The sequence below is a fragment of the Trichoderma citrinoviride genome (assembly GCF_003025115.1).
Source record: "Trichoderma citrinoviride strain TUCIM 6016 unplaced genomic scaffold BBK36scaffold_5, whole genome shotgun sequence".
In the NCBI taxonomy this organism is placed as follows: Eukaryota; Fungi; Ascomycota; class Sordariomycetes; order Hypocreales; family Hypocreaceae; genus Trichoderma; species Trichoderma citrinoviride.
The window spans coordinates 668,574-694,727 of record NW_020194713.1 but is presented as its reverse complement, the minus strand read 5'-3'; the positions used below and the strand labels follow the sequence as shown (position 1 = coordinate 694,727).

At 53.5% G+C, this 26,154-nt stretch overlaps 5 protein-coding genes across 5 annotated transcripts; 3 read left to right on the top strand and 2 right to left on the bottom strand.

The window, feature by feature from the left end:
* Positions 1-6,239: 6,239 nt before the first annotated feature.
* On the top strand, positions 6,240-8,480 carry BBK36DRAFT_1115937 (forkhead transcription factor; the record flags this gene model as incomplete). Its single annotated transcript, XM_024890179.1, has 1 exon — positions 6,240-8,480. The coding sequence occupies one exon, from the start codon at positions 6,240-6,242 to the stop codon at positions 8,478-8,480; it is 2,241 nt and encodes a 746-aa protein (XP_024750736.1).
* Positions 8,481-9,767: 1,287 nt separating this feature from the next.
* BBK36DRAFT_158611 (DUF1649-domain-containing protein) lies at positions 9,768-10,605 on the bottom strand (the record flags this gene model as incomplete). Its single annotated transcript, XM_024897681.1, has 4 exons — positions 9,768-9,955; positions 10,028-10,164; positions 10,258-10,420; positions 10,530-10,605. The coding sequence occupies 4 exons, from the start codon at positions 10,603-10,605 to the stop codon at positions 9,768-9,770; spliced, it is 564 nt and encodes a 187-aa protein (XP_024750735.1).
* A 1,943-nt stretch (positions 10,606-12,548) lies between these two features.
* BBK36DRAFT_1115866 (peroxin-3 protein) lies at positions 12,549-14,210 on the top strand (the record flags this gene model as incomplete). The annotated part of the gene is made up of 3 exons (XM_024890172.1): positions 12,549-12,706; positions 12,769-13,109; positions 13,186-14,210. The coding sequence occupies 3 exons, from the start codon at positions 12,549-12,551 to the stop codon at positions 14,208-14,210; spliced, it is 1,524 nt and encodes a 507-aa protein (XP_024750734.1).
* A 694-nt stretch (positions 14,211-14,904) lies between these two features.
* Positions 14,905-15,540, bottom strand: BBK36DRAFT_51331 (transport protein particle complex of the golgi, subunit bet5-like protein; the record flags this gene model as incomplete). The annotated part of the gene is made up of 3 exons (XM_024898189.1): positions 14,905-15,008; positions 15,127-15,426; positions 15,504-15,540. 3 exons carry the CDS (start codon positions 15,538-15,540, stop codon positions 14,905-14,907), a joined length of 441 nt encoding a protein of 146 aa, XP_024750733.1.
* A 958-nt stretch (positions 15,541-16,498) lies between these two features.
* Positions 16,499-18,770, top strand: BBK36DRAFT_1196537 (calcium/calmodulin dependent protein kinase C; the record flags this gene model as incomplete). The annotated part of the gene is made up of 6 exons (XM_024896945.1): positions 16,499-16,647; positions 16,761-16,842; positions 16,901-17,050; positions 17,107-17,488; positions 17,545-17,954; positions 18,012-18,770. 6 exons carry the CDS (start codon positions 16,499-16,501, stop codon positions 18,768-18,770), a joined length of 1,932 nt encoding a protein of 643 aa, XP_024750732.1.
* Positions 18,771-26,154: the final 7,384 nt, after the last annotated feature.

The window sequence follows — 26,154 nt, the reverse complement described above, 5'->3', positions numbered from 1 at the left end:
ATATCCCGATGCGGAACGAAAGAAAGGGCGTAAGTGCTACAGTCGTGAAGTTTGTGGCCTTTCTGGTCTTGCTGAGTTTCGGGAGAACCTACAGACTTCTACTGACCTAACGACTGGGTTTCTTCCATGAGTCGTGATGATTGAAATGAATTTTGCTGTTATTGTGGACAATAGACTTGTCCTGCATTGTATTAGAGAAGGAAGGGAGAAGAGAACAGGGAACGGGGGGAAAAGAAGAAGACGGAGATTGGGGGATGACTGCCGAGGAGAGCAATATTCTAGAATAGGTGGTATCATGAGCTGCGTCCACACAATTTCGTACATTGCGTTTTCACCGACAGTTTCTGTACGGAGCCAAACTCGCATGAGTGTCAGATTGCATCGTGCATTGGGAAAAGACGACTGGATGTCGGATATGTCGTCGGTGTACTTATAATCAAACCTTGCATACTTTGATGCTCTAGAAGTTCCCCGTGCGTTTAGAAGGCATACTTCTTATTCGTCGAACCAAGCCATTGGGAAAACAAACAACTTTGCTTTCATAGTACTAGTAGTACCTTATTGCTGCACGTACAAGTATTCCTTTATTCTCGTGCAGCTGGTCCCTTGAAGTTTTTTCGAACCCAACACCATAATCAAACCGAACTACAGAGTTGGTCCTTCTAAATGAACAAGTACAGAAATAGTAACATGTGGCGAAAGAGTCTGCAGGAGACAGGGGGGAATACCCGGATGACAGCAGCGGCACTGGTGATTGATGGAAGGCGGGGGGTCAGAAAGCAGGGGATGAGACGAGAGAGTATTCCCGCTTGTTACCGTATGTACTGTACTACTATTCCACCGACAAGGCTTGAAGGATGCAGCTTTGTTAAAGAAAGTAGGCAAAAGAGGCGAGAGAGATTGCAGATGTTCGGTGAACTTGACGGCCAGGGGAGGGGTTTGAATGACACTACGGGGACCAACTAACCTCAATTCTTCCATAAGATTCAAGACGGGGACAGGGAATGAGGGCTGAAAGGAGCGAGGAGCAGAGCGTTGCATTCGGTTTTCGTTGGTCCCTTTTTTTTTTCTTCCCTTTCTTTCTGGTCCAAGGGATGTGGAAGTCTTACATGGGAGTTGCTTGTTCGAAGGGGACTGACTGCACGGAATGTCCTGCTGAATTGGGGTCCGGAAGGATGGAATACTCATACTCATCGGATTATGGCGGTTGGGAGACATGGCATCACGGTAGTATCGCTATTTTCAAGGGACGATATATAAGCATGGGTTCATGCTCAGTTAGAAAAAGTAATCATCTCGCTCGCTTCCAGATGGACACGTTTTTGACAAGCAATCGAGGTTCTAACCGAGGGGGAGGGGGAGAGCATGAGACCATATTCATGGCCCGTGTAGGGACCATGTACGTCCAAGAAGAGGGAAATGGGCCCTCCCAATGTCTCAGCCAGAAGCAGACACTAGCAGCAACTCCATTCCCCCGGCTCTCTTTGCTCAAGGTAAAACCTCCGAGTTATTCGGCATCATCGGAACGAGGGCGGGCACGAACAAAAAAGTGTCTCTCACGCAGAATGTCTTTCACCTTCGGTCTGGAACGGTGGAATGGGAGGGGGGGCCACTCTCTGTCATGCAAGGGGGAGAGAGGAGACAGAGTTGGCCAAGAAAAGAACAAGGACGACGCGCGAAGGTGGGAGTGAGGATGGAATTGCCTTCCTCTCTCTGTCTCTTCCTCTTCTCCAGTCAATGACTCTTGTCTTTTCTTATCCTCACAGCTCGGACCAAGTCCATACCGGCCAACCGTAAGGCTAGTCACCTGCTAGGTTGGTGTCAAAAAGTCAATGCGGCGCCAGGGGGGGATGCCGGTTCAGAAGAAGAAGTAGTTCGACGATAGTCCGGCAATGCGCAGCCCAAACTATCACGACCTAGCGCGTTTGAGGTTGATTGCTGCCAGCTCAGCAAGGAGGCCCCGGAGGTGGTACGATCTTGATTTGATCATCGTTGCGGGAAACGGCGAGAGACAAGGAGGAGGCAAGATGGAGGATGCTGAAGGAGAGAGAGAAGGGAACACGAAAAGAAGCTGGCGGTTTAGTGCTTCGTACTACTGCACAGTAAATTGAAGCTACCAGGGGCAGACAGGACAGAGACATGGGGCCGTTCTTTGCAGTGACGTTGGCGTGCGTCATGCGGATTTGGATCGACGGCGTCGACTGCTGGAACCGAACGCGACCCATTCCATGCACCGTTGGTTTTGGTTTCCCATCTTCAGCTCTCGGCTCGGGCGGTCGTTCATCGTTCGTCTACTAGGGCTTCGTGGCATCTGCATGATAATCGATACCATCACTAACTCTCTCGCTCCAGCGGACAAAGAGAACCTCGGGTGGATACAAGTGCCACTAAAGCGGCGGCGCGGGAGCTAGTGGCTACTCCAGCGCCGTGATTGGCGGGCGACGCGTCCCAAAGTAAACAAGGGTTCGGAGACGCGTCTTAAGTGGTTATGACGCGTTTTTTCTTAAGCGACCTCACACACTTGCACTTAAAGACGGACGGCTGTGCTCGCTCTTCAACTCAACGAGAGGAAGCGAGTGAAGAAAGTCGGCCCAGACGTGTCAGACACACTGTTGGGCTGCAGTGGGACCGTCTCCTTCAGAAGCGTGTGTCTTTGGACGCCCATAGCCCGCCCAATCAGCGTCTCCCACTGGCGCAGGCTCACACCCCTTCGTAGTACTTAGTAGTACTCGTATCTCTTTCTTCTGGGCGAGGAGGAGGAGAAAGACTGCACAGAGAACAAGTACATACAAAGGCATTCAGTTGCGCTGCTCACATGCCTCTTTTCTGCCTGGGGCACGCAATGGGCGAATCGCGACCGGGGGTTGCGACCGAATTCGCGGAGAGCCTATCGCTGGGTATCATCGAGACCCGTTTTTGCGGCCTCTGACTTGGGCTGGCTTGTGTGAGAAAGCGGGTTTGCGGCGGGAAAGACGGGGGACCAATTGCCCTCGAGAGAAGGCATCAGCTGAGAGGCTTTACGCGTCCTTGTCATTCCGTGTTTAGTCGCGTTTCTTTCGCACGGGTGGTAACAGGATGGGCCATCCGTCATCTGTAAGTTGTGTACTTGGTAGGCTCTGTTGCTCTTACATGGCTTTTTATCATGAAACGCGTGGGCAGCGGTCGAGCCAGCCGTGTTCAGAAATAGACGTGTCGTAAAAAAGAGGCATACTTGAACATCTACTATGACTCCATATGGCCAACCTTCTTATGCGTGGGTGGGGGGAGAGCTTGAGGTTGGACAAGATGGAGGGGGAAAGGGATTCTCGTGGAGGGGGAGGGATCCGGAGGGGTGCTCGTGGAGGGGAGACTAGATAAAGCCAAAGGGGAATCAGAGTCAAAAGGGCAGCAGCAGCAGCAGTCTTGCGAGGGAAGACGAGAAAAAGGGCTGAAGAGACTGCCTAGTAGTATGTAAGTCCCAGGGAGCTGTAGAGTTTGAAACGCAGAATTGCCGGGCACGCACGCGGCTTCGCAACCTCGTGATTGTGGCTGGACAAGGCGAGACATCTTGCCGGATTCCACTCGAGTCCTGGGGGGCACTCCGTTCCTGATTCTCCCGGCCGGCATCCAGCACGTGTACATGCGAAAAATCTGCAGCTCTGTCTGATGTCGGCTTCAATGACACCTTTGTGTGTGCCTGATATCGCAAATCGTCTTGTTGTCGTGGGTACCGCAACTGGTCATGAGGCAGTTCGTGATGCCTGCATCTCCATCGTAAGTAGGTAGGTAAGCATCAAAGACTCCGCAACAACATCAAAACAACAACACTTTTCGATCCATTCGGGCCCTCAATCGCCAGTGCCCAACGATCGCGCATGCATGCATCATGCAGGCTCAACACCCAGTAGCAGAGCTGCGTCTTCTTGTTTACCGCTGCAGGCGGGATGCTGCTCGGATAGCCGTGACGGACATGCGCAGGTCGCATGGCAACCGGGCTTGTCGTTGTATGTATGTATGTATGTATGTATGAGGATGGCTGTAGTATATGTATGCAGATGGACGGTCGTGATGGCGACGGCGAATCGGGAGACTGGGATATTGAAAAGGATGCTGCCGCTACTGCTTCTCGCACCTACATTTTCCATCCGAAGTGCCATCATCTGTGTTTGCACCTGCATCGCCCATCTCTGCTTCAGGATCCTCGCACTGGAACGGCATCGTTCATGCTTGGGAGGTCGCACCAGATATTATTGCTGCGTACCTTGACTTGGCTGTATATCAGGGCCTTGCTATATCCTGTACGTGTTACTTCAAGGCATCGGCATCATCGTCGTCACCCCTGGCCAAACCATCCAGATGGCGTCGATTGCCGTACATCCAAATGCCGGCAGCTGTACTTGTAATGTCCTTCACTCACATGCTTCGCTGTGCTGTAATGCAGTCCGCACTTACAGGCTCCCGTCACCTGCTCCGCTCTCCCACAGCACAGCCCGGCCCCGGCTCGATTCAAGACACCAGAGATCGATCGTCAAAGAATTGATCACAGATACGACAAGTTGCAGCTGCCGAAGAATTACGATACAGTAGTCTACAACTACTATAAGGTAGTAAGGTACTACATGCAGCAGTCCCTTAAGGTAGTGCTCAAAAGGGAGAGAGACAGGTCTAAGGTACCAGACGGACAGGTGTCGTGCATTTTCTGCTGCATTCCCCCCAAGACAAGACAAGACAAGACAAGACACACCCCCCACCTCGGCCTCTCTATTCCTCCCACCTGCACCCACGCATTCACTCTTCACTCTTCTTCACCACTCTGCACCTTCAACGCCTCCCTTGACTTGGTCTCGCAAACGCCCTCGAAAAGCCCCGAGTCCACCCTCACATACTTGCGCCTTACATGTGCTCGTCAAGTTTCTAACGTGTTGGCGCCAGCCTCTCACACGCTCTGCAGCCGTCGTTCTCGTCTCTTCATTCAGTCTCTCTTTGCACCCGAGCCCACCCACACCAGCGAGCCGAAATCCAAGCCAACGCATCAACTTATCCTTCCATCCATCCATCCATCCATCCATCCATCCATCCCAGCGATAGTCAAACCGAAAGACTCAAAAGCACTTTGTCGACTCGCGGCTCCGTCGCTAGTTGCGGGCTGGAGAAGCAAGCTTTCTGCAGACGCCAGCCAGCACCACGACCTGACGATTGCACAACCATCCCTGGCCCCGGTCGCTCGTGTCAGCCCAGACAGCCCGCCATCCAATCCGCATCGGCGGCCTCGCATCCCTGACGCGCTGGGCTTTCTGCGTCTCTCGCAACTGCCAGGGCCCCCGGTCGGCGATCCACTCGGGCCTGTTCCAAGGATCGAAAGTTTGCCCTTGTGTGCTGCATCAGAGAAGCCAGAGCCACCACCTTGTGCGCCTGTTCGCTGTTCGTTCGCCCTCCCTTCCGATCATACTGGCATTCCCTATTACAGCGCCCGCCTCCCCTCACTCTCGCTCGCGCACTTCCATCTCTTCCATCCCACCTCTAATCGCCCGTCAACAGACTCCTCTACGCCGTGTCGTCCTCTCGCCCTCTCGCCGCCTCTGCTGCACCAGCCAAATATTTCCTCCCCGCGCGCATCCAGCAGAACCGCAACCGTTACTTCGATCCCAACTGCGAACCTTGAATCCTGCACCTCCCGCCCCATCGCCTATCGCAGTGTAATTGAGAGAGCCTCGAAAAGGACATTTCCTTCTTCTTTCCACAAATTCATCATCTGCGGGTCCCGATCGGCTCTCCTATTATCCCCATCGTATCGTCCCAGCCGAGAGGAAAAGGGAAGACGCAGCAAAAACCCGGTCAGGGCAGCAGCCTCCCCAGGACTTCCATTCGGCGCCCCACCGCGCCTGCGAGTGACGGTGACCTCAGCAAGGTGAGCACACAAAACACCCCCCATGCCTGCATCACTCTCCTCTTGCCCTCTTCCTCCTCTCCTTCGATTCTATTTTCCTTGCGATGCCTCCGCTGCTCTCGCTACGACGGTGTCGCGTCTCTTCCCTTGCACTCTCGGCTGACTAGCGCGCCCAGGAACAGCAGCACCTGAGCCTTGACATCTGTCAACCCTCAGCCTGCTCCACTGAGCTCCAACGAGCCTCAACCACACTCTTACTTACAGTCTCTTCTCACACAACGCGGCCGAAATGGCCCAGCCGCCGCGGTTCTACGCCTCTTCCAGGCCGTTGGAAGTCTTCAATGACGACCTCTTCTACGAGAACGAAGCGCCGATGACTAGCCACGCACCCATGCCGAATCCCACCAGGCCTATCCGTCGTCCTCTCACCAACTCAAGCTCGAATGTCATTCTCGAGCCCGCAGTCTCTCAGAACAGCAACCGATTCTCACCCTTCAAGGCCAAGACAGCCGCACCCAGGGCACCGCTCAAGCCGTCGCACGGCCTGAACAAGTTCAACGGCATCTCAATGGCTCCTCCTCCAGACAAGGCGCCAGTCACCGACTCTCTGCAGAAGAAGCCGCAGCTATCCAACTTCAAGACTGGCTTACAGAAACCACCTCTCGCCGATCACAATGCCTTCTTTGAAAAGGAAAACGTCCACCCTCAAATCTTCCCGGCACCGCCGGCTATCAACATCTCCGTGGAGCAGTATTACCAGGAACCCAGTGCAAAGCGAGGACTCATGGAGGCGGCACCGATCAAGGATTCTCGGGTCAACAACAACAACAACAACAAGAAGAAGCCCAAGGCCGAAGAGCAGGCGCTGCCGCCGCACGACTCGTTCCCTCCCATTACTGACGACGGCACAAAGCCGCCTCACAGCTACGCCCAGCTCATTGGAATGGCCATTCTTCGATCTTCAAAGCGACGCCTCACCCTTGCCCAGATTTACAAGTGGATCAGCGACAACTATTCCTTCTACAACCCCAACGACGCAGGCTGGCAAAATAGCATTCGACACAACTTGAGTCTGCACAAGAACTTCATCAAGATCGAGCGACCAAAGGACGATCCCGGCAAGGGCAACTACTGGGGCATCGAGCCCGGCACCGAGTTCCAGTTTCTCAAGGAAAAGCCCACGCGCAAATCGGTCCCGACTGCTGAGAATCTCCCCGTCATGTCCACCCGCCTCGAGCCCTCTCGACCAACGCCAGCACTGGTGCCCGAGCCGTGCCTGCCGCCTCCGGCTCCCATCCATCAGCACCACCACCAGCATCAGCCGCATGTGACCAGCCTCCCTCCACTGCCGACTTCTCAGGCGACCTTGTCCATGCCCCTGGAGCCCTCATCAGATGCCACCATCCTTCTCTCCGACAACGCGCCCGCTGAGGACCCGGCGGACAAGGGACCGGACAATGAATTGCCGCTGGAATCGTCCTTCTTCTCGCCCCTTCCACCCGCTCTGCACTCTACCCCGCCAGTTCCCCGACCAGAGCGACGAAACGGCACTCCGCCTCCCGTGGGCCGCAACCCTGCCTCGTCCGCAACCAGGACTCACAAGCGCAAATTCGCCTCCATGGACGACAGCGGCTACATCTCCTCTCTCGAGTCTTCCGCCATGCGCCCGAACGCAGCCAGGTCAGCCTTCTTCACGTCTGAGGCGGATCGGCACCGCATCAAGCGCGGGCGGGCTGAGGAGGAGATTGCACGGCTGAGGGGGTCTTCTCCCTTTAGCCCAACCAAGAGCCGCTCGCTCTCCAGTTACGGGCTTACCTCGTCGTCTCCTTTCCGTCAGTCCCATGACAGCCAGATGCCTCCTCCTCTTACCCCCGTTGTCAAGAAGGTCAAGCCCATTGCTCAGCCGCCGCCCTCGGTGTCTCCCAACACGAACCTGCGCATTCATCGCGCCAAGGTCCGCCACATGCTGCAGTCTCCTCTTCGACGAGTAGCCAATCTGTCCAACGAGGACATGTTGCCCTGGAGTCCCGCCTTCCGGCTGGATGAGAACATCTTCACCTTTGATACGCCCAATGCCAGCAGCAACCTCCCCGACTTTGACATTTTCCAAGACCTGCCTGTGGATGATGAGAACGTCTTTGACAGCATTGGTGCTGCAGATGCGGGCTCGCCCATCAAGCGCTCGGCCAAGCGCGCTCGCTTGGACCGGTCCATTTCATCATCAGCCATTGGGGAGATGTCGGCTTCCAAGAGGCTTCTCACGTCGGCCCCTTTGCTCAAAGCTCCTGACACGCCTTCGCAGTTTCTGGAGACACCGAGCAAAGTCTTTGAAGGCCTCAGCTCTCCTTCCAAGATTTTCCAGGGGTCACCCATCAGGGGCAACTCACCAAGCAAGTTTGTTTCGCTTATTGAGCTTCCAGGAGATGGCGACTGGCCGTCCCTCCATCTGGACCCAGGCGACTTTGCTCCCAGTGCCGATGTAGAGGCGTCCGACTTTACCGGCCTTGACATCCTTCAGGGGTTCGAAAAGATTGGATCTGGCTCACAACCATCCAAAGGCTTGAAGCAGAGCGGAAAGCCCGTCCTGGGTCGAAGCTTAACGACCACCTTTTAGACGATGAGGCGCAATGAGAAATGACACATGCGGTGGAAAGGGCCTACGAAACCTTGATCATGACATTGATTCACACGACTAACGCGGCGACTATGGGTATTTGACGAGAGTCAGTTCGGATGACGGACTGCAGGGGGAGTGTGCATAACCAACCCTCTCCCTGGAGCTTCATAGCTTGGCCCTAATGGGTAACGATGATTCTGAGTACATAGTCCATCTTGATTTTTATTCTCCTTTTTTTCCTTACGGCATTGGGATACGACCACGGTCTGTTCCGGGGAACGGAATTGCTTGGTTTAGCTGGTATGGCCTGGGCCGGGGCCTGGACTTGGAATGTTTTTTTTTGCGAGGGGTTGTCGGTTTTCCCCATCACTTTTCTGGTCTTTTTCTCCTTTTCCTTTTCTTTCCCTCCTTTTATTTGCTTTTTTCTGTCTTGGACTTCTTCACCGGAATATTGGTTGGATGCATGGAGTCTGGATTCACAAACATGTGCGTGCGCGCATATGTACCTAGGGAATTGGTATCACAGAGTTTGTGAGAGGCTTGGCTGGCTCATGTTTGAATTCGTGTTGGCTTTACCATCTTTTCTTTTTTTTCTGGACGGATTAGGATCGGAACTCGTCTTTTCAGGGATTGTCTCTTGCCGGACAGGCTTGGGTGTTTGCTGTCTTTGTCTTGTTGATTGGCTTTCTTCCTTCTTTGCCTCACAATAGCAAGAGTTGATAGGCTTTTCGGTCTGTCTGAGTTCAATTACACTGTATTCCTCAGGTCCTCGTATATTGTTGCATCGATACTGTGAATTGTGCTTTGTGCCTAATGCCTTGTGTAGTAGATGCCTAGGTGGCCATCGGGCGTACAATTTCTCTCAGATCAAACAGTGATGCGTCATTAAGCCGGGTCCATGCCTTGTCCGTCGCCAAGAGCATCCCATGCCCATGATTTGTGCGCATGTCATCGTGTTCATATTCAATGTCCAGAATCGATTATATCGCCTTCCTTTACACCGACACCCAAAACGCCCTCCTCCCGTTATTGTAAAACGCAAAAACTCAATATATATGCCGCGTTTGTCTGCCTGCCCACCCAAGAAGTAACATATTGTAGTTGGAGCGCATTACGCAGAAGAATCCTTGCCCCCTCCCAGAAGCCCATTATTCTATAGAGAGAGAATATGAGAGAATCGTGAAATAGGAAACCCCGGTCTCAAAAGGGTGGTCATTTCAAGTTGAATCCCTGTCAGCGGCCAAAAAGAGCATCATTGTCGTCCGTCATGCTTACTAGGCAGTTCTAGTACATGCGTATGCGGGACACCCAGCTGGTTTCCTTGGACTCGAGGTTGATCTTGTAGGGGAAGGGGTTGCCGCCCTGCGTGGTGATGGGCGGGATGTGGTCCTTGTGGGTGTTGACGAAGGTGACGATTTTCATGGCGGTTGCGAAGAGCGTCTGCTCCATTGCTCTGCGGACTTTGGCTCGTTCTGCCCATAGGTAGAGAATTAGTATACTATATATATACGGAGCTCGGGGTGTCATGCTGTGCGACGACGTACCGTTCTCCGTCCTCGGCTCGGCGACAGTCACTTTAATCGTCCACGTCTCCCAGCAGACCTCCTCCTCGCCGCGCGTGAGCCACGCCTTGCGCCGTTTCCGCTCGAAGAACTGGACGGTGATCTGGCCCCTGCCCCCGCTGCCGCCGTCCGCTGTCGCGGCGCCGCCGCTCATCTTGTCGCCCTTTGCCGCGGCGCCTATTCCCCCTCCAGCGTGGCCGCCCGAGCTCGACAGTCGTTCGGCGTCGAGCTGGCGCTCGAGGGCGTAGGCGCGCTGCTCGATGAGCGTCTCGAGCTCATCGTCGTTGACGTAGGGCAGGGTGACGTCGAGAACCTCGTGCGTCCGGGGTGCCAGGGAGGGGAAGAAGCGGTTGAAGAAGATTGTGTGGAGGATGCCTGTGAACGCGACTCGCTCTGTTAGCCGCAAGGACGGGGGGGAGGCTTCTTTTCGTTCATGATGCGACAGGACTTTTGGCGCAAAACTTGCGGAACGATGAGAGCGTACCTTTGACGACTTCGCGGACAGACCGAGGATCCGAGAAGACGTCGAGTATGAATTCCGGGGGCTTCTGTTGATCCATTTCTTTTTCTTTTCTCTTTTTGTTTCGTTCTTTTAGCAAGACAGCCGTGTGCTGGCAATGGACGAAGAGCAGTCGAAAAGGGCAAGCTGCGAGAAGTGCGACTTGCTGCTCTCGCTATCCCGTTCTCTTCCTCTCGCTTCTTTCCCACCGAGCAATTGTATGTCACCACGAAGGGGGCGTCCCAAAGAAGAAGAAATGGATTGGCCAGGCGTTATCTCGACTGCTGGGCGAAGAGGCGCATTGCTGTTATGCTTCTTCTGCTTGGATACTTCAACCCCAACGGCTCAAGAGGTGCGAGTTCCGTTGTCGCAGTCAGCAGGAGCAGGAAGTCAGCAGACCCGGAGCGGGTGTCGAGGCTGGACACCCTTAGCAGGCGTGACGTTCCCGCCTTGTGAGCAGCAGGTACCGGGTTCGACAGGAGGTTGGAGAAGGGAAGCGCGTAGAAGCGGAAAGCAAAGGGCTTCCTTTTTTTTTTTTGTGTCGTTGCGAGCGGTGGGCAGGGGAGTCAATCCAAGGAAGAGGCGAAAAAAAATTGAAATATGCAGCGAGATGAAAAGAGTAAGGGTTGTGTATGGGCGGTTGGTATGCAGGCAGCTGGAATTGCTGGGATAAATTGGGAAGCGAGGGGGTGGGGGAATGAGGTCAAGGAGAGGAGGGGCAGCACATGAGGGAAAGGGAGATGGTCAGCAAGGCAATGGAACCTAAAGCCTGAAAGCTGCTCCTTGCTGCGGTTAAGGCTGTCCGTGTAAGTCGTCGAGGGGACGCGACCAGCTCAAGGTAGAATGTACATGGGCCGGCGGAGAGCTGAAAGGGTGCTGCTGATGCCGTCAGGTTTGCTAACGGAAATTTAGCGGCGTGGGATCGATCGGGACATGCGCACAGTCACGTCACAGGCTTTGCTCGGGGCTGTTAGTGCAGCTTGTGCCTGCGATAAGCGATAAGCATGTGTGTAGCCGGTACCTGGTGGTTGTCGTGATGGAAGATGCCGAGATGCTGGACGTCCTCGTAGACGATCTGGAGAGCCTACCTGATGTAGGTACCTTACCACCTTATGTAGGTGCTACTACCTTAGCAAGCGGGGGACAGAAAAATAGGGACCGCAAAATAAATAAGTGCACATATAAAATTATATGAACACACAATTGCCGATCAGTTGTCCAGGCGGTAATGTGCGTATATTCCAACGGTTGGGTGTTTAGAATCGCACAATTCCCTATTATTCTGTCCCCCGCTTGCTTAGGTATCTAGTAGCTAATGATGCTCAAGGTGAATTGACGGCTCGAATATGGCGACTACCTTACCTGACACGTCGGGTATCAAAGGTGTCATGCTCCAACCCTACCAAATCACGGCGAGCTTCAACTCCAGCTGATGCTCAGTGCAGGGCAACCTCAGCGTCAAGCGCTGACAGCCTCCAGCTACCTTGACTGCCTGTAAGCGCCTGGAGCCACCTCCCGTTTAGTGCATGCATACAGTGGGCTATAGCTGGACTGGGCACCCCGGAATGTCGACGGGGCTGACGCTACCATCGACCGCAGGGTACATGTACGCAGATGTACACAGCCTGGCGCTGCAAACGGCGTGCGCAGCTGTACCTCGCGCGTACTCATATACTGCCTGCCCATGCTGCCCCAAGCCGAGGACGCCAATTAGAGGCGCTGGGCAGAACCGAGGCAACGCTGCAAGCAAACCAAACATGAGCATGGGATGGAAGCACACCTACACACACGCAGAGCTTCATCTCACCACCAGCGCGACTTTGATCTGCCATCAACCACCACCTCGTCCCCGCCGACTCTCTCTGTGCAACGAGCTTCGCATTGCTGGACCACCGACGCGTCCCGACCCAACGACACGCCCTGTCTCGCACATGACCCCGAATTGCTGATCCATGAGCCTCTGACCTGCCCCGACCCGACTCGACCCGCGCAGCGCTGCCCAACATGCTCTCCTCAGCCCGGCGCTGGGTGCATCGCAACCGGAGGCCAATTGCCATCGGCCTCGGTGTCGTAGGCGCTGGCTACGCCGTCACGCAGTATGTCATGTCCAAGATTAACGACGCGCGCGAGCGCATGAGCAGCGACCGCATCGCCAAGGAAAAGTAAGCAGACCTCATTCATCACTCTCTCCTATCGCCAACTAACAAACATCTACTCCCCACAGTCTCCGACGTCGGTTCGAGCAAAACCAGGAAGACTGCACCTTCACCGTCCTCGCCCTCTTGCCCACTGCCACGGGCAACATCGTCAACGCTCTCAACACCGAGAGAATCACCTACGAGATCCAACAGATCAAGAGCACCGCGCGAAGCCGCAAGGGCGTCCAGACGACAAGCCCGCCCAGCATTGCCGATACCACCCTTACCGAGGATGATAGCAAGAGCACCGTCAGCGTGCCTGTCGAGCTTGGCATGCCCTTTACTTCAGACGGTTCCCAGCAGGAGCTCGCCCCCCCCAGGCCGCGAAAGACAAAGAGGCAGCTGTGGGATGACCTGACCATTAGCGGTACGCGCCTCTTCCTTGCTTGTGCTTGTCAAAGAGACAGGGTGGAATAGATACTGACCGTGTCGGCGAAACATAGCCGTTACGAGATCATTTACGCTCGTATACACGCTCGCCCTCCTCACCATGCTGACCAGGGTCCAACTAAACCTTCTGGGTCGGCGCAGCTACCTATCCAGCGTCGTTGCCCTCGCCACTGGCAGCCAGCAGGCCACCATCAACCTAGAGAACAACGACGATGACAATCCCGACCAATCATACGGCAGCGACTTCGACACAAATCGCAAGTACCTCACATTCAGCTGGTGGCTGCTGAATAGGGGCTGGATCGACGTCATGCATAGCGTCGAGAGCTCCGTGAGGACCGTCTTTGGAAGCCTGAGCCCCCGCGATCTCGTCACCTTTGACCGCGTCTCCCAGTTGACGGCAGAGGTTAGGAAGCTGATTGAAGGGTCCAGCGCTGATGAGCGCAAGCGTTCCGATTGGTTGACCTTTCTCTTGCCTCCCAAGGACAAGGAGGACGAGGTCATCCGGGAATCGGGCATTCTCGACGACGACAGAGGCTTGTCTCCAGAAGGAGGTTCACAGGTGACGTCTGCCGCGCTGAGGCGGCTGCTGGATGAGACGGCGGACTTGATCGAGTCGCCCGCCTTTTCACACGTCCTGACCCTGATCCTTGACAAGGGATTCTCGCATCTGGTGGACAAGAAGCTGGCCACCGAGGCTTTCGAGTTCTCCCTCGACGAGGCCCCCACCACAGTGGCAACAACAGCCAGCCTCAAGCGCAGCCGGGCCATTCTGCTGCCCAAGATCTTGTCCGTCCTGACGCGGCAGGCTCACGTCATTGGCAACGGTGTCCCGAACGAGTATCTGCAAGAAATGGAGTCGGTGCGCGATCTCGAGGCCTTTTCCGCGGTTGTCTACTCGAGCAACTGGGAGAACGAGATGAAGGACGAGGGGCTCATGGAGAGCGCCGTCTACCTCAAGTCCGAAGACACCCAGTCGCAGTCCACTCAAGTCGACAGCAGCGTCGTCATGGTTGACCGCCAGACGACGGCCAACCTCGAGGGCGCATGGGAGAGGGCAGTGGAGAAGAGATCTTGAAGCACGGGATAACGTGGAGGACAAGGCACGGTAGCAGACGATGCGCATACTTGTATAGTAAAGAGTAAAGATTTTCGATGCATTCTCTTCGGGTTGGTTAAATCATTTGGGAGGCAAGGGTGGGACGAATGGTACAGATTCAATGGCTCTTCTTTCTCCTTTTTTTTCTACTTGCCTTGTTCTATCATCTTCTTCTTGTCTGGATACAATGTTTTTTTCTTGGTGTTGGCAGTTCAGCAGACAGTGTACGACGATATATATCCACCTTGCTCTCGGCCGGTCGAGGTCAGCGCTCGACATCTTCTTGAGATGAAGATTTTTCCCCTCTTGCAAGGCTCTGCCAGTAGATCCCCACGGCTCTCCATCAGGGCCGATCTGTCATGTCACGACACGCAGACTTCTCATTCAAGCAGCCCCCAACCGAAGACGCTTTGGATGAACAATATCCGCGCAGCCCCATCTGTCCTTTGATGATTCTCCCTCTTGGAGCCTCTGAATAGCAGAGGTATATGCTGCATTCTGTGACATCCCGGCCACGGGATAGGAGAGCGTCCCTGTGAGCTCCCTTGAAGAGCACCCCGCCTTTTGGGGAGCATCAGAGGTCGTCCCGTCGCCACGTCTGTTTGGGGTTCTTTCCGCTTTTCAAACATTTTTTCGTTGCTGTTTCGAGGTCTCACAGCATCGTCCGAGCGGCTCACATCAAGCCCCGTATAAACTGATCCAGTCCAAGCTCGAAAAGCTCATTGTTCACACCCGCACCGCCCTTGTGTTCAACCGGCGCAAGCGGATTCTTGACGACTATAATACCATAACACAAAAAGAGGCTCAGTCATTTATCACTCCAAATCAAAGAAGAATACCTCCATGAAACAACACATCCCCCAGGCGGCACGAAAAAGAGGCAGCTTGAACATACCATACTCAACCCAAAGGTTAATGTAAATCTGATGCAGCACGTTCCGCATGCTCGCGGACCCGGTGTCCGTAATCATGACGAAGCGCAGGTTCGCGGGCGTCTCGTAAAAGTGCAGCTTGTACTGGCCCGTGCGGTAGCTGATGAAGGCGTCGTCGTCGCCGCCGAGCTTGCGGACCATGTTGCGGAGGGAGAAGACGGTGCCGAAGATGAGCTTTGCGTCGTCGGAGCCGGTGGACAGGACGGGGGCGGCGGCGCCGGGGGTCGGGGAGGCGAGCCAGGATTTCACGTAGACGCATTCGGCTGTTTGCGTGAAAGGGGAAGTCTTGTTAGAATGACGGACTCTTTCTAAGGGAGCGAAGGAAGAGGAGAGACGGAACTGTGGCGGTCGAAGATGTAGAAGGAGTAGACGACCATGGTGGGCAGATTGGGCGGGTTGCGCGCGATGTTTGCTCTGTAAGGAAGGGGACCGGCGATTCGATAGTGGTTTGGGGCTGGACGCGAGAGGTCAATGGGCCTGGGAATTGTCAGCGAAGCAGCTGGAGCTTCGTTCGAGAGACGCGGTCTGGAGGTGCGTCGTCGGTTGAGGATCCAGGAGCTGGCGGCCCGGGTTATCTAATCGCGGTACGCGGAGTTCATGTTGACAGCTGGAGTCTACAGGTCGGGTGTCACTGGAGATGGTGGGGGTTTGACTGAGGTGGATCCATCAATGCCAACCTAGGTACGTCCACTGTAAGAGCCCGCTGGAGAGCCCAACAATGGCGGGTACAACTACAGTGGGAGCACTGAGAGCCCTCTCAAGAGATTGAGCATTGACTGCAAGCAAAGAGCTGGATGCGTTCTAAAGACCATGACCAAACGCGAAGAAGAGCAGCAGACATGGTTACATACGACGCAGACAGAGCTGGCGCTGGTCCTGCTGCAGGCTGACTGACTGAATAATGGACTGAATGATACCGCCGTTCATGTTGCCAGCCGTCCAGTCAGAGTCACCAATCGTCTGCCCGAGCTTGACGCCCCCGCTCACAGACGGAATGCCAGCTGCAGCTCTTCCGCCTTCTACCCCTCCACTGAACTGGGCCGCCCGTCGTTCAGCCTCACCTCATATTACTTGACCACAGCCCTGGGCGCGCAAAGCTGCTCGCTTGTGAAACTGGACCTGGCGCAGGGATTATGTCGCGGGGAGGCTGGGCATATTCTCGCTGATTCCATCTCTCACTCACTGATAGCTGCTTGCCGGGATCGGGAGCTTGCAACTGCGAAAAAAGAGACGCCGGGAAACTCAACGAGCCGAACGCGACACGAGCCCTTCTCACAGCAGCTTCACCTGATCGAGCTTCGGCTGCCGTTTTTCGCATAATTGAGCTTGACCATCATGGAGACGCCGCCTCAGTCGCCTGGCAATAGCATCAAATCGGCGCCCGTGTACGGGCTGCCGCCGCCGGGGCTTCAGTCGCCTCGGCTGACTGTAAACGGCCGTGATGATCTGTCAGAGGACGTTCGACCGTCTCTGGCGTCCGCAGTGTAAGTGGACAAATGCGCCGCTCTACTGCTGCCGCTCAGAAGAAGCAGAACGACCTGTGGCTTCTCCATATCTGTGCGACTGTATCGAGGGCTAATGCTTCATCGTATCATAGGACTGAACCGCCTCGGCTTCACGGCTTCGCAAGCCCCATCAGGCAACATAAGCGCACGCCAAGTGCTCATCGCGAGATCAAAGTCAGCCTCTCCACCATGAGCCTAAAGCGTGGACTGGGCTAATCAGCATGCTCAACAGGAAACTTTGGACGCCCGTGTCGAATTCTCTAACGACGAAACAGATGGCCGGACTCATCATCGAATCAACCAATATGTGATTCAAGAGGAAATCGGAAGGGGCTCTTACGGTTCTGTCCACCTTGCGACAGATCAGTTCGGAAACGAATACGTTGGTCTTGCCTCTCCCCCTTCCCGTGAAGCTGGCTTACAGTTAGTATTCTTCAGGCTGTCAAGGAGTTCTCCAAGGTCCGCCTGCGAAGACGAGCGCAGTCCATGGCCATGCGCCAAGGCCCAGGAGCGTCGCGACGGATGCCTGCCAGGGGAGGTGACTTGCCTCCTCATCTTGTTGGGCTGCGGGACCGCGAAAAGAGCGATGCGCTGTTCTACATCCGAGAGGAGATTGCCATCATGAAGAAGCTCAATCACCCCAACCTGGCCCAGCTCATCGAAGTGCTGGATGACCCCGATGAAGATTCTCTGTATATGGTCATGGAGATGTGCAAGAAGGGGGTCATTATGAAAGTCGGCTTGTGTGAACAGGCAGATCCGTACCCTGAAGAAGAGTGCAGATTCTGGTTCCGAGACTTGATATTGGGCATTGAGTACCGTAAGTCAAACAGACACATGTCGGACTTGTGGTCACGGATGCTAACCTGTCAGCAGTGCACGCTCAAGGCGTCATCCACCGTGATATCAAACCCGACAACCTCCTGCTATCAGAAGATGATGTCCTCAAAGTTGTCGACTTTGGAGTCTCCGAAATGTTCGAGAAACCCACCAACATGACAACTGCCAAAACCGCAGGGTCTCCCGCCTTCTTACCTCCTGAACTGTGCAGCAAGCACGACAAGGTTTCTGGCACAGCGGCAGACATTTGGTCCATGGGCGTCACCCTCTACTGTCTCAAGTACGGCAGGATTCCTTTCAACAGAGAGGCAATGCTCGAGATTTACGAGGCCATCAAGACGGAGGAGCCAGAGTTTCCCAAGGACGAGAATCCGACCTTTGTCCATCTCATGGGCAGACTGCTGGACAAGAACCCAGAGACGCGAATTACCATGGCTGAGCTTCGAGTGAGTCTCTTGTGACGAGCCCAATCAGGCACGGTCGATATACTGACTGTTTTACAGGAACATCCCTGGGTGACCAAGGAGGGAACAGACCCTTTACTCTCCGCAGAAGAGAACTGCGCCAACCCTGTCGAGCCCCCGAATGAGCTGGAGCTTAGCCGGGCGTTTACGAGGAAAATGAACCACCTCCTGTGTGTGATGAAGGCCATCCACCGCTTCAGAACCTCATTATCAGCGAGCAGACGCAAAAATGGCACGCCTCGACCTATTGAAGAAAAGAAAACGACCAAGCCAACGGACGCAAAGGCATCGGCTGCCGACATTGCGGCGCTCATAACACAGCGGAAGAAACTGCTGCTTGCGCCCGAAGCCGAGGAAGGAAAAACGAAAGGCCAAGCCCACGACATCACCGACCAAGAGCCGCCATTCCTGGGCATCGGTACGGGGGCGAGAGACGCCTTTGCGACGGACGAGAAGACGCCAGACGTCGTGTCAGACTCCCCTACTGCGGTCGACTTCAACGTCTATGACCGAGCCTATGAGGAGGCCATCAAGGAGCGGATGAAACCGGACCAACTAAACAACCCGATCCTGTATCTCACGAAACACATCAAGGAGAAGGAGTATTTCAAGAAATTGGACAACTTGGTGGACGAGGCTTCAGTCTCACCATCTCCGCTGAAGGCTGTCGGGAAGAATTCCAAGCAGCTTCTAGACCCTCTCCCTCTCCATCCGGGCAACAAGTTGGCCGATATTGTGTCCAAACTCAAAGTCTCAGATGGATCCGAGAATAGAAGCAAGACAAGAAACCAAAATTAGTTCCGTCGGCGTCTCGAACCAGCGCATCTCGATCGTTGACTCGGCTAATCGCGCCCGCGGCCTGATTATGAAGACTCGGAAGAGATGTGATCTCGGCACGAATTGAGACATCAGCTAGTAGTACTACGAAGCAATGTGAACCCCCCTTCCAAGCGGATTGGAACTCCTTATCAAAGTACAAGCCTGGTCTCTCTTCCAGCAATTCAAGGGGCGTCCAACAAGAAGGCTGGAAACAGCCTCGTGTGCAGCCATCTCCAATCGGATACCACGCTGCTATGCTCCTACGCTACTCGGGATACAATCATGGTGTAGGCTGAGGGTATCATTTTCCATCAACTGTGTGGAGAAGGCAATCTCCGCCGTCCAAACCGTGAGCATTGCGGCTCACCGCTTCGGGCGCACCCAAGACGGCAGCAAGATTGGGGGAGTTGACTAACGTAGGGGAGACACGACGTTGGGTGATTTCTAGAACGGTCGGTGAGACCGTTATTGCATTACCACCACGGCAGTGGTGATTGCGGACGGTGGTGTGAGGGAGAAACTCGAAAGGACGAATAGAGTGCAGCAACCCATGTCACTCGGCACGGTGTACATGTACGAAAGGACGCGGAAGGGGGTTCGGGAGCCGCCACGCGGCAGCGGAAGAGGCATGGAATGCTTAATTCGTTTTTAAAGACAACAGGATAAGAAGGCACCAAGACCTTGGGGAGTCATGTCTCCGCGCTTGCACGAACCACAAAGTATGAGTACGGATCACTACTTTTGTTGCCTGTATGTCGGTCAACCCTTGCACGCTCGGATGGGCAGCCTCGTTTACCCGCACATGCCAGGGAGCAAGCTCAATCGAGAAGTAAAAATGTCTCGCGATACGATCTGAGATGCATACAACTTACCTAGTAGTAGTAGCACTACTGATACTACTACTATTGCAAAGTACATGCGCTGGCAATAGTCTGCGGTGCGTAGGCTGCGAGGCTCTGCGAGGCGCGTTATCACCCACGCAGACAGGCAGGAAACCCCTGACACAAAACCTCCCTTACCCGCGTTCCGTGCCTGGCCTGGGCATGGGGGTTTACATACATACACACACACATAGTACGATATAAGCTCAGAGGGAAGAAGTAAAAGCTCGGGCCATGCTGCAAATAGGTATGCGAGCCATCGATGAGAAGGAAGAGAGAGGCACGAACCACGGATTGGCATATTGAGGAGTTCTTGCTGGAGGTTTGACAAAGGTCACGGGTAGTATGGTAGGCATGTGCAGTGTGTTTGTGTCCGCAATTGCAACGAACGCAAATGCAACCGGCTGAAAGTTCTAGCACCAAGGAGGATAAGACAAAGATGGATTGCGCATTTTCAGCGCTTGAAAAGGGGGGCCCAATTGGACGGGATGGCAGTAGTAGTATGTATGACTTCTGTGACTTTTGTACTTTGGAAACTGGTTGGGGCTGCATGCAACTCGCGAAGTTGCAGTGATAACGGTGCTTTTGTCGTACGGAGATGCGGTGTCTGTCGGTTTATCAGGGCCAAGATGTGTTACTTCCTGCGACAGGTCGGTGTCCAAGTCTACATGCCGGGATCTGTCTCTGCCGTTCTAGATAGAGGTTGCTATGAGGTGGTGCACTGCAGAGAAGCTGCACAAGGTAACATGAAGGTGTGTGTCTACGAAGCACGCGGTGCCCATGGTTACAATAGTTAAGGACGCCTTACTGCAGTGACTCCCCACGCAAGCGGCTATACTTGCCATCAAAAAGATCCTTGTTCCCAAGCTATTGAAATAAAGCTGCCGTTCCCAACGGGAAGGGAAACTCCGGGATGCTCTAGTCTCTGTGTGTTGGTTGAGCAAGGCCACCGAGACGTGAGAAGGAGGGCACGGGTTTCTTTCCGGCGCAACTGACGGGGTTCGTATCTTGCAGGTCTGTGCAGATCTCAAACATGGCAAAAAAAGGAAAACAAGAAGTTGCACTGATGCACTGGTAAAGAGAGAGAGGATGTGCGTGATGTGCGTCGAGGAACGTTGGTGGGAAGCGGGATCAAAAGGGGAGAAGGGGGGGCAAACGGACTTGCACTTTGATGTCCATCTTTCTGTTGTTTCGGTAGGTATGTATTCTCCTATCTGGTGTCCGGTAGTTTTTTGCTTAATATTACCTACATACATACTAACACAGGATGCAGATTAATTGTTCGATATCACTACATAGTAGATAGATTGTCACTGCAGGGAGAGGATAGCCGAAGAAAAGCAAAAAACAACGCAGATCGACAACGGTCAGCACAATCGTCTATTCTTACTCAGACACTTAGATCCGCATGTTTCGACGAGCAAATCAAGCACTCATGACATGCAGTCAAGGGAAACAGGTGGCAGGGAGTTCAGAGCAAGTACTATACCGAGCTATCATCTTCCCCCTGGCAGCAAATGTTCGGCGAGTGGCGGTATGGAAGTGACGAGAATGGCCGGGAACTACAAGCACCCAAGGTATACAGAGGGCACCAGAAACAAGCCAGCAGCAGGATTTCCAGCGGTTGACTTGCGGTGTTCCGTTGATGACAAATGGAAGGAAATATATCTATAATATAGCTTGAATAAGAATAGCCCAGTAGTAACTTGGATTCTTTTCCCTACTCCAGACCAGGGGCTGTGTGGGCATCCAGATGGAGGGGAGAGGGGCCCTGATTTGAGCCGGATGGGCTGCGAACATCTGACTTTGCCTGACGCTATGATCTCATACCCGCGGGTTTGTGGACGGATGGCTTGGGGTTGGGAGTGGATCGTTTGGGCTGTCAAAAGTTGTTGTTGTTTGATGCTTCAACGTCGGTCGATGCCTTTATACTGACCTACGAAGTATTCCCTTGTATCCTTACGGTCATGCAAAGTTCTCTTTGTATGTACCCCGGTATGAAGATACTAGGTGGAGGATACGTTTACACCGCGTAGCATCTCAATCTTGGAATTTACAAAGAAAAACATGTGAAGCCGATTCTGCTGGGCTTGGGTTCAACAAGAATCCTTGGGCTTTGGCTTTGGAGGCGTCGTTCTCCTTGGCATCCATCCCCCTCTTCGGCATCTGGCACAAACTCGGAGTCTTTTTTCCCAAGTGCGCGGCTGCTAATGTAAGATGACTTAACCAAGCAGCGGGAAAAGGAGAGAGAGAGGGGGTGAAAAGGCGATGGACTTTTTTTTTTTTTTTTTTTCTTTTTTGACTAACCCCATGCATGCCATCTTAGGTGAGGTTGTGGTGAGAGAGGGGAAGAGAGAGAGACACACACAGAAGTGGTGGCTTGCATTGGAGGCCGCCTGAGGGAAAATCAATGGCAGGGATGAGCTGCGGACGTACATACAGACGCGGAGCAATAGCGCCCTTTTTTTTATATTTGTTTCGCTTGTAGGTGATTCTATGTGCCCGTTTTCAAGGTTCATTTCTGTCATTTCTTACAAAAGGCTACTTTGCGGTCGGGCGGGAGAAAGGATGAGATTGCTGGTTAATTGATGCTTCTCCTCTTTGAGCGTGGCATGCATGGAATGTGTCAAGGCAAGTGTAACAATCCATGATGCATGTATATACTACTATATCGACACAGAAAGCTTGCTCAGAGATGCGGCCAACACAAGGTCTCGTCCGTTTAATTTAGATAGATTAACAAACTGAAAACGTGCATGTGAAATAGAGTACTGCAGATGAACAGCGCGTATGTGCTTCCGGCCGAGGCAGATTGCATACATATACTACCGCCATCCTGATTGCCGGGGCTTTCACACGGCGCTGGCGCATGGTGGAATCACGACGTGATCATCAATGTCGACCTTTCACATAATACATGCATTAGCATCATCACTACCGTCCCATATTCATCCTACCTTAATCTAGGCCCTCTTTCCCCCTTCTCCTCCCAGCCCTCATGCATCGAGCTATCATAGCCACCAAAAGTTGCCCATCTTCAAAGGGCCGACAGGAAGCATATCCAGCCAACCCAGCCCAGCCATTGGGAATGGCGCGCTCTTTTGCCCGCCGTTTTGTAGTATGAATCCATTTTCCCGTGCCTCTTTTGATGCATAGTACAGCTGCAGCTGAGGTCATATGTACGAGCAATGATCAATGAGCATGAGCCGTGCGCAGCAAAGACATGGAGTTTGTGTGAATTCTGCCAAGTGATATTTCCTCTAGTACCTCCCTCTCTTGTCTGTTTGTGTGACTGGAGTTGAGTGTGTCCGCGATAGTATTGGCAGGGCTTGTATTGCATTTCAGGGCCCACGAGCCTGGGACTGGAACCGGCACATACAACTACCTAGGTAGGTACTTTTTGATGTGTGCGTGATCTGTATAGATACATACTTACGCGTATGATTACCGAGGCTCTGGCTAAAGTCAACCCGGCAATAGATAGTATCAAGGTAGAGAACATAAACGTCCTCTAATGACGAGGCCAACGAGGCTGTGGGAGTTTGCCATTTACCGGCCTCAGGCACTACCTCTTTCTAGACAAGAACAGCATCATGTGCTAGTACCTAGGTAGGTAGCAGTACACACAAAGCAACAAGACACCTTCATTCCATGGGAAAAGACGAATAAAGACAAGAGCTCCTCCTCTTCATGTACAGTACGTACTACTTGCAATCTACCAGGACGTTACAAGGACCCTCGAATGACATCTTTTTTTTCTTCTTTTAAGTCTAAAATAAACACTGCCACGTCCCGTGTTCTTGGCTACTTTCCGACTGCCGCCTTGGCGGGGGGGTTAGTCGAGGTAGTATAGGTAAAGAGGGGAGGCAAACTAATAAAGACTTGACGGGCCGTCTTAAAACGCTTCTTGGCCCATTTCACATGGTGCTTCTTAGTCGCCATGTCATGTCTCTGCCAGCTGTTCTCGTGCCAGCGGAGAGGCCTTGCTCTTCTCTCTGCGGTCCGTGCTTTAAACGTGGGGGGAGGGGACGTATAAGGTAGTGTTCTAGTGACAAGAGACGCTTTGTGCTGTTGGCGCCGACGAATGTCGATGGAGCCGCCATATGCGAACATGATGTCTTGGTATCATATCATCGTGAAAGAAGAAGAAAATGTGCCGGTTTCGGAGCAGGCAAGGTATACAAGTAAAAGGCACGCATGTAGACTACATAGGTAGTTGTAAGTAGGTATGGGCGGACATGCATCGAGATAATCATCATGTAGGTCAACTTCCCAGGGTCACGTCGGCAAGTCATATGAGTCCCTGGGTAGGGCTGCGGCATGATTCGTGGTGCTGCTTACTGGTACATGGATTCGAGCAGCAGATGCAAGAGGCCTGGAGGCATTCCCTCAGCCCAACGATTCATCATCTCTCACCGTCTGTCCGTCCAAGTAGGCGGTAGCATCTCATGCTACTATTACTATCACTGCCTATACTACAACTCAAATCCGTCGGCTATTGATATACCTGCATACATACATGTACGCGATAATCGAGGCGGTATGCACAACGCGCCGCATGTGGACACGGCCGGCTCGGGTTACAAACACCGAATGCTACATGCTCAGAAGGCATGCCAAAGGTTGCTCGGCGCAGAGGGCATCTCGTTACCAGTAGTAATAGTACTACTACTACCACTAATCGTATCGTAACGCTCCGTGTGACTCGACGACCCTGTATCACAGCAGCTCCCAGCTAGTAGTAGCTACCCTGCAGAGTAAGACCCCGATCAAACCTGCCATCATCACACATGGCACTCGAGCCAGGGCTGCAAACATTCCGAAGATGCTTGGCGCCCTTCGTCCCGGTGCTGTCATTGGCGTTACCAGCAGACTCTAGCTTGGTACTGCTCGTGCGACCAAACGACGGTTACGCCTTGGGAGGGAGGCAGTGTCGATGAGCACGATCCTTGGCGATCTTGGCGATATATGAGTAGGAGTTGGAGGTTAGTGGTGTAGTGTCATTCATCTCTGAAGGCGAGGTGACAGCTTGTACGTTATGGGTGCAAGTTCTGGAGAGGACCCATCCTCAGGGCTGACTTTTGGTACCGGTACTTGCCCAGGATCATACGTGGAATCATCAAGGTACGGCCTGTATGTTGGTTTTAGGCATCCGAAAGATGAGATTTCTCCCGGCAAGTCCCCTTCGATTTGCAATTCCCAAGCATGCGGCATGCAGTCATCAGTCATCAAATCAACTGGAAAAACAAAGACACTGCCACAAAGCCAAGCGTCGGCATCGGATGTTTGATTGACAGATCTCACGATTCCTGTAGGGTAGCCTCCCACCCCTTCCTCTTGGCCGCTCTTGGCGCAGGCGAACCGAGAAAGCCATGGGCGATGATGGAGTGGTGGCACTGCTGCGATGGGCAGTGAAAAATGCCAGCCAGTCTTCTCTTTTGATTGCAAATGACTCTGAAACCATGCAGCCATCAGCCCGGATGTCCATCCACTGGAATCGACTCCCGACACCGCCTGCCTGGTTAATTACCTACTGTCCCTTCTACTACTAGTGGTGATAAAGTGGCATCAGCAATGGCTCATCAGGCATCGCCCGACGCTGGCCGGTCTTGTTGTCATAGAAAGAACATTCTCTCCTCTTCTCATCTCCTCACTTTTTTTTGTCCGGGGGTAGCCTCATTCAGCTGCTGTTCTGTCCCCATGCCGAGTGCCGCTCCACAAGCCAGCCAGCTTCGCAGCCACTGAGCGATTTGCCGCATCAGCAAGCATCAGCAATCAGCAGCATCACTTTGCATACAACAGGGGCGCAGGACGTGTTCTGTCGTAGGTAAGCAGGCGGAAAAAGAGATGAGTAATAGTGGTGAGATTTCTTGAAAAGGCTTTGATTGCATGCAAGTTGAGAGCACAGAACAGAAGTTCGTGCTGCCCATGACTTTGCTGCTATTCACACTTTAGCAAACAATATCTGTGTAACGATATCTCTCCGACTTGTTTGGATTTCTTCCTCGTAATATGTGACTGCGTATGAGTACAGATACAATGGCTGCTGCTGCTGCTGCTGAACACGCAACCTCACATGTTGGCCGTATGCAATAATCCAGCAAATGGTCCAATTGAGTGATGCAGACGCACGCGCGCATAGCCCGCCTTGGCCTCGTCGCACCGCCGCTGGGCGCAATCCTCTACTTGTACTGGTACGATGAGCCAGGAGGTCAAGGGTTGCTAATCCTGTCAAATCATATCAAATCAATTTCGAATCCAATTTGGGCGTTGTTGGAGCACCACTCCCGGGCATGCTGGATAGAGCACTTGCGCTGCGTTGGTGCAATTGTATTGAAGCTTGTCCTTCGTGCAGAAACGTGCAATTACGGCTCGGGTACCAGGCCAAGTACGGTACGTACTCACCCCGTCGTTGGCGGCCGCCAGCCATCCAGCGCCGCCATAACCTCCCAAAAGGGCAAGACCAGAGGGCTTGGTTTTGC